This window comes from Corylus avellana, chromosome ca8 (genome assembly GCF_901000735.1).
Source record: "Corylus avellana chromosome ca8, CavTom2PMs-1.0".
In the NCBI taxonomy this organism is placed as follows: domain Eukaryota; kingdom Viridiplantae; phylum Streptophyta; class Magnoliopsida; order Fagales; family Betulaceae; genus Corylus; species Corylus avellana.
Genome location: NC_081548.1, coordinates 8,176,339 through 8,189,567, shown reverse-complemented (window position 1 = coordinate 8,189,567; position 13,229 = coordinate 8,176,339). Strand labels below are relative to the sequence as shown.

Here is a 13,229-nt window from a genome sequence, read left to right as displayed (position 1 = left end):
AGATAATTGGTTCTTTCTTTCCTCAGAACGAACAGTAGATAACTTTTCAAGCCGTGAAATAGCTTCAAGCTTGGCAGCCTCTGCCAAATCTCTTTCCTTGGTAAGCTCTGCAACTTCATTGGCAGCTTTTGCTAGCTCTTCTTGGAGAACATCATTTCTCTCTTGAACCTCATTCAGCTCTGCAAGGAGCAGCTCTGCTGCTCTTTTAGATTTCCTCAACTCCTGGTCTGAACAAGCCACAGCTGACCGCAAATCACTGAATAGTTTCCCAAGTAGTTCCAACCTCTCAACTGAGTCACCACTGCTGACATCATCGCCAACATCAATGCCATTTAAAGTATTTAAAAGCATGCTCAAAACATGTCCTTTCTCCTGCAAATAGTGCTCCGCTTCTGTTAATTGATTCCTCAATACTAAACATTCAGATTCTAGGACTTCCACCCTTCCTGGAAAAGTGGATAAATCCCTGAACTTCTGTTCATACTCTGCAAGAGCATTTTCCCGGTGGGTAATCTCAGATTTCAAATGTTCCACTTCAGTATTCTTTTCTTCGATGGTTTGCTTCAGACCGTCCCGCTGTTGCAACAGTGACTTTCCTTTCCTAACTGCAACACTAAACTTCTCTCTCACAGAAGCTGACTTCTGCTCTTCCTGACTGAGTAACTCTTGCAACTCATCTCTTTTTCTACTGAGAGCTTCAACTTCACAAACCAAAGATTGCTGCTTGTCCATATATCTATCCTTCTCCTCCCTCTCATGCACCAACTCACACATGGCCTCCTCTAGTTCTTTCTTCAGAACAGCTATATTTGGTTCCCTGGAATCAAGTGTATCTATGCTTCTTGCTTCAGCAAGTGTAGCATCGGCATTTTCAGCATGCTGTCTGTCAGCCACATCCCCAAGCACAGGATTCATTGAAGAAAGAATTCCATAATTCTCTATAAGCTTCCTCAATAATTCCTCCAGGCAATGGATATCACTACCAGAAACCAGATCTTTTGGTCCAGATTCTTGCAAAGCATCACTAACCAAATCCTGCAATCTTCTTATTTTGCCTTCTATGCTGGCAATTTGCTCCTCATTACCAAGCTTCTCAATCAACTTCTCCTTCAAACCATCAACTTCATTCTGAAGCCTTTTCTTCTCAAGTTCAAACTCAGCTGTCTTAGATGAAAGTTTTTCATGTTCATTAGTCAGAATCTCCAATCTTTCAGACAGGTGCTCTCTCTCTTGGGTAACTGCTTCGAGGTCTGCCTCAAGGTCAGATACTCTATGTTGTGAGTCTTCCAAATCAGCACTTAACGATCCACAATAGTTTTCAAAATTATCAATCTTCTGCTGGAACGAATTTCTATCATGTTGAGCTTCCGAAAGTGCTTTTCCTAACCACTCAATCCTATCCTCTGGTTCCACAGACCGGAAAGGCAAAGGCATATCAATCCTGTCCAGAAGTTCTTCCAACCTCTGCACTAAGTTGTTCCTCTCCATTAATGATTGTTCGAGCATTTCATTTTGTTCAGCCAACCCATATAACCTATTTTGAAGCTCCTCAAACTTTCTTCTCAAATCATCCCCTGAACTTGAGCTTGGCTGTACATCGTCTTTCCAAGCATCTGAAACAACAAAAGCAGCATCAGAATATGAACCGCCTCCTGCAGAACTCTTCTCACCTTGCCAACCAATCTCTTCTAGCAGCGGCACAGAGTTTCCAGCAGCTGCCCTTGCCAACCAATCAATCTTTTCAATTATATCTCTTGAATGAAAATGCTCTGGCAAATCTAGGTCCTCTAAAATCTCTTCTATTCTCTGAAGGACAGAATCTTTAAGAAGGAATGATTCTCTTAATGCAGTTGCTGAGTTGCGAATGTATGAAAGCTCAGATTCCAGAGCTTCCACGCGCTCACCTGCTTCTGAGTAGGTCTTAAGTTTGGTTTCAACTTCTTGGATTTTAGAGTCTTTCAACTGTAGCTCTTGCAAGCATCTCTCCAGTTCGCTAGAAGTCTCAGCCAGGGACTGCTTGAGACCATCTCGCTGCACAACCAAGCCTTTCCCCTTGGCAACAGCTATGCTAAGTTTCTCTCTAATAGAAGATACCCGCTGCTCCGTCTGTTCAAGTTCACTTATTTTGTCTCGTAACTCAGAACGTGCAGCAATTAGGGCTTCCTCCAACAGGCGCAAACTGTCCTTAAGAATAAGGATTTCGTTTTCATGCTCAAAGGTCGAGGCTTCTAACTGATGGATCTTATCCTGCAATTCAGTCATTTCCATCACCTTAGATGCAAACTTTTCTTTGGACAAGCCAACCTCCACATCGGCCGCTTTAAATTTCTGAACAAGAAGAGACACCAACAACTCCAAATGCAAAGCAGGTGTTCTATCCAAGTTAATATCAGCTTCTTCCAGTTTTAGCACACTTCCAACATCTTCAATTAACTTATGAACAGTATTAGGATCAAGGCATCTTCTCTTCAGTTCCTCAAATTCTTCTACTCTATTAATCAACTCAGCAGTGAGTTTATTGTTAACAGACTCAAGTTGCCGCTTCTCATCTAAAGAATTCTCCATTTGTCCCAATAGGGTCATGTATTTACTATCATCTAAAGGATCAAGCACCTTCTCAATTGGTATGTTTCTCTCACTTTCCTCCCCAGATCCACATGAACTGATGACAAGTTCCATCAGTCTACCTTGCATCTTATGCAATATACCATTTGCCAATTCATTCTTTCCATGCAAATCATCACATTTCTCATTCAATTCTTTGTACGAAGTACAGATTGCTTCATGGTTTGTCTGAGCAGCTTGGAGTTCCCCCTGCAGAGCCTCAATCACTTTGGTGGCAGCATTAACAGAAGCAGCAACGCGGCTGCTTATATCCAAGCCACCATGAGTGCCAATTGAGATGGTAGAGGGGAAAAATTCCCCAATTGAGTCATCAAGCTTCCCAACAATTTCAAGAATCTGAGCAACAGTAGAATTCCAATCTTGCTCAAGTAACAATACCCTCTCAGCCACTTCTTTCTGTAAATTTTCTAACTGATTGCTGATGACAGAAGTCGCCTCATTTGAACCCTGCTGTAAATCATACAATTGACTCTGCAATTCACTGATTCTCAATTGGTACCCTCGTAACTTTTCACCAAGCTCACTGTTTTCTGCTTTGAGATTAATGTCTTGTTGCTTTAAGGATTCATAGAGAACCCCAAGCTCACCATTCCTTGCTTCAATGTAGCCAACATGTTGCTTTAAAGCTTCATACAAAACCCCAAGCTCAATATTGGCTGCTTCCAAATTGTCGCTGTGTTCCTTTACAGCTTCATGTTCATCCCTAAGCTCCCTGAATATGACATCAGCAATATTCCTCTGATCTCGCTCTTCCTTAAGCAGTACAGTGGCATGCTCAGCTTCCAGTACTAACTGCTTAAGCAATGCTCTCAAAATTCCAGTTTGCTCTTTTGTTACCATGAATGGATCTGCTGGAGATTGATTTTCAGTCAAAGCCCTCTCCTCTGCCTCATTTTCATCAACATGCACCTTTGACTCAAAGGCTTGAATCAGTTTCGATACCCCAGGTGTGGAACCTTTACCAGCTGACCTGCTAAAGGAGGCTGCATGAGAATGCACCCCCTCAACTGCCTTTTCAAGTTTGTGCAATATTTTCTCTGCCTCCTCCACATGTCTCTTTAAGGCAAAAAAGCTATAAGAATCATCAGAGACTTCCTGTTCGAGTGGTGGTTCTACTGCAAGGCCGTCAGATACGGGCTTCTCCAACACAGGAGAATAAACTTCACCATCTTGCTTCCTACGAATCTGGTGAGAATCATAATCTGCTCCACTTTCATGGCCTCTACTTCGTACTTCCAGACTTATTTCATTACCAGCTTCCCCAGCTTGACAGGGTATTTGGGTTTGCCAGCTAGCTATCTCTCTTATTGTAGCTTTGAATATGACCAGACTGCTATGAAGATGAAAATTTTCCTCAGTGAGTTGTTCAAGCTGCATTGTCATTTCCTTCAGGTCAACTTCAAACTTCTTTCGTTCCCCATGTTCTGCAGATAACTGCTCTTGAAGAGCAAGAAGCTTGGATGTAAGTGTCTCATTTTCAAGATTTAGATATTCCTTATCCTCTTCAAGTTTGCTTTTTGGCTGAGTTACCAAAGCAATATTCCCATTTAAGTTGGTATTTTCTACCTGTAAAGCTGCCACCAAACCCTTACAGTCAGCCAATTCTATTGATAGTTTCTCATTCTCAAGGGAATGATGCTCCTTTTCCTCTTCAAGCTTCTTTCTCTCCACTGTCACTGAAGACAGACTTCCAATTAAGTTGGAATTTTCAAACTGTAGAGCTGCTGCCACATTCTTGCTGTCAGCTAACTCTTTTGAGAGCTTCACATTCTCATGGAATAAAAACTCTTTTTCCTCCACAAGTTTCTTTCTTTCTTCAGTCACAGACACAACGGTCCCATCCAAATTCGTATTTTCCACCTGTAAATCTGCCACCAAGCTCTTGCAGTCAGCCAACTCTGTTGACAGGCTCAACAAATCCCTTTCTGACCTTTCCAAACTACTCTGCAAACCACATGCTCTAGAAGATAAGTCCTCAACCTCTGCCTTTGCTATACGAAATTGGTCTTCGAGCTCCACCCTACCACTAGTAACAACCTGAAGTTCAGATCTGCACTGTGCAAACTCTTCAGCAAGGAATTGATTCTTCTCACGAAATTCATCAAGTGAAGCATTCAGCAGAGATATTTCATCAACCAACTGATGACACTGATGATCTAACTCCATTTGTTGCTCAGACTGTTCAGCAAGTTGCAAGTGAAAGAAATCTTTTGTAAAATGTGTGAGAAATAATTCTTCTTTGAGTCTCTGCAGTAAATCCATAAATCCACTTTCTGCAAAAATCAAACTACAGGTCCCCAACTCTGCATTAGAAACTGATTCTCTTGACTTGAGCAAAAACCTAAATTCTTCCTCATTAAGTCTGCTTATCACTTCCTTGAGCTGAGAGAGACTGATTGCGCTCGCATCTGCAACAGGAGACACAGTTTGTGCTCCAGCCGAACTTGCCATTTCAGTTTCAAAAGGTCTTTCAAGGATTTTACTCTCACGTGTAAACAATCCATCTGGCAAATATTGTAGATCATATCCTTCTGCAGCTGTCCTCCCATCAGTAACAGCCTGAGCCTTTTCTTCCCTGCCTTGTCCATAGTCACCAGACTGAAAAAGCATGTCAGAGTTTTCTTCATAAGATGAACCTGGCACTATTTCTTCTCTTTGCCGATTCGTCATGGCAGGATTAACAGCTGAAATCCCATCTTCCTCGTTCAAAGTAAAAACAGAAGCTGAAAATCCATCTGACAGGGTCGCATCACCAGATGCAGGTACTTCTACTGATTCATGAGATGCCTCCTCCATACTAGTCTCTACTGAAACAATCTTTGGAAGAGTTTCAGCAGTTTCACCATGCTCAGAAAAAGGAAGCTGCCTGTCTCCTTCAGCCTCTATTTCACTACTTCGATCTGCCTTGTTCAAATCCAAAACAGAGGCTGAAAATCCAGCTGACAAGGTCACACTGTCAGATGCACATACTTCTCCTGACTCGCCCATTTGCTCTGCTTCAATAGATGCCTCCTTCGCACTAATCTCTACAGAAGGTATCCTTGAAAGAGTTTCAGCACTTTCATCATGCTCAGACAAAGTAAGCTGCTTATATCCTTCAAGCTCTACCTCACTGCTTCGATCTGCCTCGTTCAAAGGCAAAACAGAAGCTGAAAATCCAGCTGACAAGGTCCCACCATCAGATGCAGATACCTCTCCTGACTCACCAATTTGCACCATTTCATGGGATGCCTCCTCCATACTAGTCTCTAGTGAAGCTATTCTTGAAAGAGTTTCAGCAATTTCACCATGCTCAGACAAAGGAAGCGGCCTGTCACCTTCAAGATCTATTTCATTGTTTCGATCTGCCCCGTGTAAAGCCAAAACAGAAGCTGAAAATCCATCTGACAAGGTTGCACCGCCAGATGCAGACACTTCTCCTGACTTACCAGTTTGCTCCGCTTCACAGGATGCCTCCTCCACACAAGTCTCTACTGAAGCCATCCTTGAAAGAGTTTCAGAACTTTCACCATGCTCAGACATAGGAAGGTGCCCGTCTCCTTCAAGCTTTGTTCCATTGCTTCGATCAATTTGCCTCAAATCCAAACCATCAGCTTCCTGCATTGCCCCTACCCAGCAACAAATGAGAATATAACTATAAATCAGATCCACACGCCATCTTTCCTAGCCTGCTCAAACTATTTCTCAGATAATTCCTAAATTATATTAAGAGACAAGTATCAAGAGGAGGGCACAACCTACATCTGTTACCTGATCTTCCCTCAAATGCATCAAGGACGTATTAGGCTCACCAACCCCCATTGATTGTGGTACTGATGAATCAACAACTGCCAGATCTGGAGCATCATGAGGTGCAATTTTCCTTTCAGTAACCTGAGATGATGCTGTTGGTATAGGAGTAGTGGAAGATGCATCAGCATCAGCATCAGCTTCATGCTGCTCAGATTTACCAAATTTTTTTGAGGATTTTCCATGGGTGACACTGCCCTTACTGTCCTTTTTCTGACGAAATTGTTGAAGCTGATCATAGAAAATTAAAACTCAGAATAAAAATCTCTAATCACTCATATACACTACTGTTTGGCTGCTAAAACGCCAGGGAATCGGAAACAAGCATAAATTCCAGCTCCTAGAGAGTGAACAAAAAGTTCAAGCCAAGCAAGTTTATTTACCCAGTTCTAAGAAGCATAAGCAAAATGCGTACTATTCAAACTTGTATTTGCGTAACTTCAGCTCTATTATCCTAACAAACAAACAATGACTCAAGTACCCACGTCTAATCACACCAGACATAAAATCATCAAAAGCGTAAGTGCTCTATTGTCTTGCTGAAGTACCAAAAGAAATTGTAGAAAATAAAAATTAAAACCCTAATTTTCATTTGTTCAAGTTCCCTAAACTAAGTAACCAGCTCAGTCGACCTTATACAGTATACAGTTATCCAACCGAAAGTTAAGTCCAATTTGATTAGGAACTCAATATCGTAGAACAGAATGATTCAAACCTATCTCTTTTATTTTCCTACAATTACTCCGCAACCAAACAGAAAGTAACAACTATCAACCGTTTCAAATCTGGAAATTCCAAACTATGTAGAATAAATAAACAAAGCAAACCAAAAAGACCTTTTTGCGGCCTGCGGCGAGCAGATCGGTACGGTTCTTGTTCTTGTCCATCTGGTCCACTCGGTCCTTGTTCCCCACTGACTCTCCACACGAATCACAACCACCCACAAGGCCCAATCACCATTGGAGACACTATCTCTTTACCATGCCCAGACCAAAAAAATAAATATATTCAATAAAATAAATAAGACCACAAATAATCACTAAATAAGTGAAGAAATAAGCTTATCAAAATGAAATAATATCCTCATTTGGTCGCAGAGAAAACAAAAGAAAATTCTAGAACTCAAGTTTCATGTTGTGTTCAGAAACTGAGAAACTCACCTCGACCAAGTAAAACAAAGAGCTGCCTTATTCGGCTCAATCAGCAGTAGATATTTACGATAGCCTAAGATTCAAAAACCCAAGTTTCGTGCATTTTCCCAACGACCAAACAGAACGTTAAAAAGAATCCGAGTCCAATTTCCTACCATCCAAAACCCTAATTTCGGACTCTACTGACACACCGAACCAAACGAAACCTCCAAAACAGAAAAAGCAAATGAAAAAAAAAAAAGAAAAAAAAAAACAGTTCGATTCACGGAACACCGAAACCAGATTGATTGACGAAACAACGAAAACAGTGATGATTGAATCGATGAAATGAAAGCGCACCTCGATTTGGCTCGGTTCGATCTAATGGCAGTCGTCTTCGTGATTAATGGTGGTTCCAGTTTGGTGCCAATTGCTTTTGTCTGAAGAAAAAACAAACTCCGAGAGTGTGATGGGGTTTTCCTCTCTTAGATCTAACGCAAAATTCGTTATCTGTAGCGTCTATAGTTAAAACGTCGAAATGGGCCTGGCGGTAAGAAAATCAAAGAATATACTCTCCAAACTTTTAATCTGAGCAATGCCTTTAAAATGGATTGGGCTTAGGTGCGGTAGTTCAAAACTATTGCAATACACCTTTTTTATCCTTTGAAACAAATAAAAATATCGTTTAAAAATTCTCAAAAAGACAAATATCTTTATAAATTTTAAAAAAAAAAATTCAAAAAATATTAACGCCCTTAAAATTAATTAATTAAAATAATTAACTTAGAGTGTTACTTGTAATACCTTCATACTAATTAACTTATTAGCTAGATTTATTATCTTCAAGACTTCAACACTAACTATCAAAATATCATATAGTGGAAAGCGGAAAAGAATGATGAGATGAAACTAAAATATTTTCAACAATATCATTTACCATCATCAATGTAAATACAGAGTTTCCAAATAAATATTGATTACAATATTCAATATTATCTATCAGTGTAACACCCAAAAAAAAATAATTAACTGGTAATTATCTCAACATACACTTTCTTGTCAAATTCTTAATAAAACCAGGGAGTCTTTCGCCCTTATCAGAGTGCTTACAAGGCAAAAAAAAAAAAAAAAAAAATCTAATACTTTGAAGCTATAAATGTATATCCACAATGATATACACTTGGCAAACAAACTAAGAAAACATCACAAGATAAAGATAATCAACAAAGCCTCGGTGTCAGACCGATCACACAAGTCTAATGGCTAAATATCACAAACCAAGTTTTAATCCTAAATTAAAAATTAAACATCAAGGTCTACTCTTAAAGAAGATAAATCAAGTGAAGAATCCCAATCATCTCACTAAGCGTATCACCGCCACTGTCCCATATACTCTTTGTAGTGACTCAAATAATTAATTAAGCTTAGATAGCTTAGTTAGAGGGTTAATTTGAACTTTGGGTCACTAAGAACAGCTAGAAGGGCATTTTAGAAATTTTAGACTTTTTCACCGGACGTACGCACAAGGACCACTATATGTATGCTTTTGTCTGTAAGTGAGGATGTACACAGCGGGACCACTGTACGTACACTCTTGTCTTTAAGTGAGGACGTACGCATGGAGACCACCATACATACGTTGATAATAGTACGACATACTCTGCAAATAGTATGTGAACATACGCCCCAATAGTATTAGACGTATGCTACTTTTGAGTTAACCCTCAAATAATATATGAACGTACGATACAGGCTTTGGACCGCTGGGTAAATAGTACTGGACGTACGCCCCAATAGTACCAGATGTCTGTTACTTTTCAGAATAGTTGGTAGCGCCCTTTCTTTTTCTCACCTATAAATACCACCTACCCTCGAGCCTTTAAGCCTCATTCTCTCCCCCAAGCTCTCTGAAACCCTGTGTGAGTGCCTTTGTGAGTTTTCTGAGTCTTGGAGAAGGAGAGGTGATTCTTGGAGGTTTTTGGCTTCAATGAGGTAATCTTCTAAGCTTAGCTTGTTTCTTAGTCGTTATGCTGTGCTTTTCATAGTTAGCTTAGTTGGTAGTTTGTAGCTTCTAGTTATGTTGTTGCCCTCAATCATGGTTTAAACTTGGGTTAGCGTTTAATTCTTGTTGGGCATATTTCCTTTTGCATGGAGATGTTATTTTGAGATAAGAAATCTTAGGAATCCTTTTGGTAGCTTTAGAATCAATTTGGGAGGATAGGAGAACGGTTGAAATAAATGAGGTTCTACCCGAACCTTCTAGGCAGACATACGGCCACTAGACCAGACGTACGAGCCTTCTGGGCGAACATATAGCCACGAGCCCGGACATACAGTCAGAAGCATTCCAAGGAACGCCACTTTGGCAAGTCATCCGATAGCCTCTGTTTTCATGTTCTAGGTTCGTTTTAGTTGGATTTAGAACTAATGATAAGTCTTTTCTCAGTATTCGAGGTTATGGAGCCTTAAAGGAATTTTATATGGATGCTTGTTGTTACTTTTCCCACATTGCACATCTATTTTATATATATCAAATATGCATATTTTGCAACTCTCACGAAATACATTTTGGAACTACTATGAGTCTCTTTTGTGAAAACGTGTGTTGATTAATAAGATAATAATGAGGCTTGTAAAACTATGCATGTAAAAGGCTGATAAGATTAATTGCATCGTATGACATAGTACACTAGTACGTACGGGATAACGGCCATGAGCTTATTATACAGGTTAACTTTATGGTCAAATGTGTGTGTGTGTGAGCTTTGGATCCAATGGTTTCGTAATCTGGCACAACCATTCCCTAGTAAATGATCACTACAAGACGTACATCATTAGTGGTGTAGGTCACCCGATGTCAGACTCGGTCATGCCACTAATGTTATGGACGGTAGCGTACAATATCCGGAGCACCAGTGTTGTATTACAAGTCTTTCGAGACAGCGCCAACCCTGCTAAGAAGGGTAATATCTTGGGTAGACCATACCGTTAAACTATTACTGTTACTCATGATTATAAGCATATATTATATCTATATCACATCCATGATAAACTGACTTCTCATAATGTTGCATGTGCTTTATAAACAACTGAGTTCACTAATTAATAAAGGGTATGTCATGTGCATTTATACTCACTAAATCCTCGGACTTACCCTTGTATTATTTTCCTTTTTTCTCCATATGTACAATTATGCGGTTATAGATAGTTTAGCAAAAATGGATACCATGAAACTTCCGGTTATTGTGGAGGATTCGACCTGGGAGATGCTTGAAGACTTATTATGAGCTTAGGCGGTTGCTCATGGTAATTAGTACGTTATGCTATGTTATAGATTTAGAACTTTTATGCATGTCTGCATATTAAGATATAGCATGAATCCTTTGTAAAGATGATGATATGTATAATATTTTAGCTACTTTGACGATCATTGGTAGATGCTCTGGTTGTAATGATTAATGTTTGGGAAAAATGCAGTTTACCCCCCTGAAGTTTCAGGGGTTTTTCAATTTTAACCTTAAAGTTCAAAAATTGGCAATCTACCTCCTGAAGTTTCAAAAATTGACAATTTAAACCCTCCGTTTAATTTTTATGTTTAAATGGACGAAAATCTATGAAATTACATCATTACCCTCACGCTATTTAAAAAAAATTTCCGTTCAATTTAACGGAAATTAGTACAGAATATTTAAATTGCCAATTTTTGAAACTTCAGAGAGGTAGATTGCCAATTTTTGAACTTTAAGGTTAAAATTGAAAAACTCCTGAAACTTCAGGGAAGTAAACTGCATTTTCCCCTTAATGTGTATAGAATCTTTTTGTTTCCACTATTTAGTATCCTCTCTTTTGAGGAGTAAAGGTCCCTATGTCTTGTTCCGCGAGGGATAAGGCTGGGAAACGAACCGTGGAATTAATTACCAGTTAATTAATTTCTAGGGCGTTATACTTTTCAACCACTTAGAATCTAACTCCTCAAATATATTCCTTGACTATGTCCTCTACAAGGACATAGGGTCTCGTTGGGCTCATCATCTAACTGCTGGCCAACTATAATATAATACATGTTTTACAAATGGAAAGATATAAGCGTAAGTCCATGACTTAGTAAGTAAGATACACACAAATTTCATGTTATCATGCTTGGTGAACTTGGTTTATATGAAAAGACTATTTAAGATATAGGCAATGATAGGAAACATTCTTTCACGCAGTTTATACGTCATGTGAATGTGGTATAAATATAAAATACATGATAATCAAGTGAACATGTCATAGTTATATTTCATATGGTCTACCCAAGCTATTAACACATTTTTAGTATAGTTGGCGCTATCCCAGGGGACCTATAGTAGAACATAGGTGTCTCTCGTGTTTCTATATAATGTCCATTACTAGCAGCCTGACCAAGTCCGATCTTAGGTGGCCTACACCACTAATGATGTTCGTCCATAGTGAAAGTCAATCAAACATGGATGTGTTGGTCACACTATAAAATCATTGGATCCAAGGCCAAATATATATATATATGAACCACAACGTAAAACCCACATAATGGTAAGCTCATGACCGCCAAGCGCACATGAAATGTTATGTCATACGATGCAATTTAATTCACAGTCTTTTACATGTATGCATTTACAAATTTCATCATCTTATTGATCACTCATTTTCACAAAAGTATATTTCACATAGTTCTAAAAAGTATTTCATGTGAGTTGTAAGCATATTCATTTGATACATAAAATAATCATGTTCTGGAAGAATCGTGAAAGAACTCAAATCATACTTTAATTTAAGCTTAAATAGCCAAAATCTTAATATGAGGTCAAAATGGTCATTTTGTGTGGCCATTAAACATTAGTTTATTTTGTCGAACAATCGAAATCGATCGTCCGATTAGACCGCTGAACATTCGTTGGTCTGGCATAAGCTCCTATTTCTAAAAAGGTCATACCTGAACCCATTCTAACAGGATATATGGCTCTAAAATGCTTCCTAACATTGTCCAAAATGGAAACACAACATTTCAACATATCAATTCTTATCATACCAAGACAAATCTTCAACCCATCACAAATTCAACTATGAAGCAATGTCTAAGCAACTAAATCCAAGTTAAAAACTCCAACAGTAAACTAATCACAAAGAAGTAACAAAATATCACAAGATACATGAAATCCATAATCATCTAATCATTAACTATCATTCAACTCATTAACCCCAACTTAAAAGCTTAAATCTATAAACCCAAATGCAGACTTATGATTAACATGCTATTACAAAAGATAAAACAAATGGATAGCATGTTAATACTGTAACAGGAACGAGATTTGAGTAGGAGGTTACATTATCTTAAGAGAAAACTCAAGATTCCCTTCTCTTTCCTCTCCTCTCTCTCTCTCTCTCTCCCTCTCTCTTCTTCTAGGGTTTACTAAATCTAACAAGGGTCCAAAATGAGGTAAATGGTGAAAAGGAAGTTAAAGGATCCATGCACACACAAGCAATTGTCATAGAATGTTCTGTCTTTCCATCGAAAGTTCATATCTAAGGTTACATCAATCGTTTCATCTTACCATCAATCATTTGGCTAAGATAAAAAATCTAGGGGTGTTCATGCGGTTTTTATTAACCGCTAACCGCTTTTATATATATATATATATATATATATATATATATATATATATA

The 13,229-nt window shown here is 38.8% G+C and overlaps 1 protein-coding gene across 1 annotated transcript; it reads right to left on the bottom strand.

The window, feature by feature from the left end:
* On the bottom strand, positions 1 to 7,985 carry LOC132190828 (uncharacterized; the record flags this gene model as incomplete). Its single annotated transcript, XM_059605866.1, has 4 exons — positions 7,905 to 7,985; positions 7,251 to 7,388; positions 6,376 to 6,645; positions 1 to 6,222 (listed from the first exon to the last, which is right to left on the bottom strand). Coding segments are annotated over exons 2-4 (6,543 nt in total), but the record flags the coding sequence as incomplete, so codon positions are not given.
* Between the last annotated feature and the right edge of the window lie 5,244 nt (positions 7,986 to 13,229).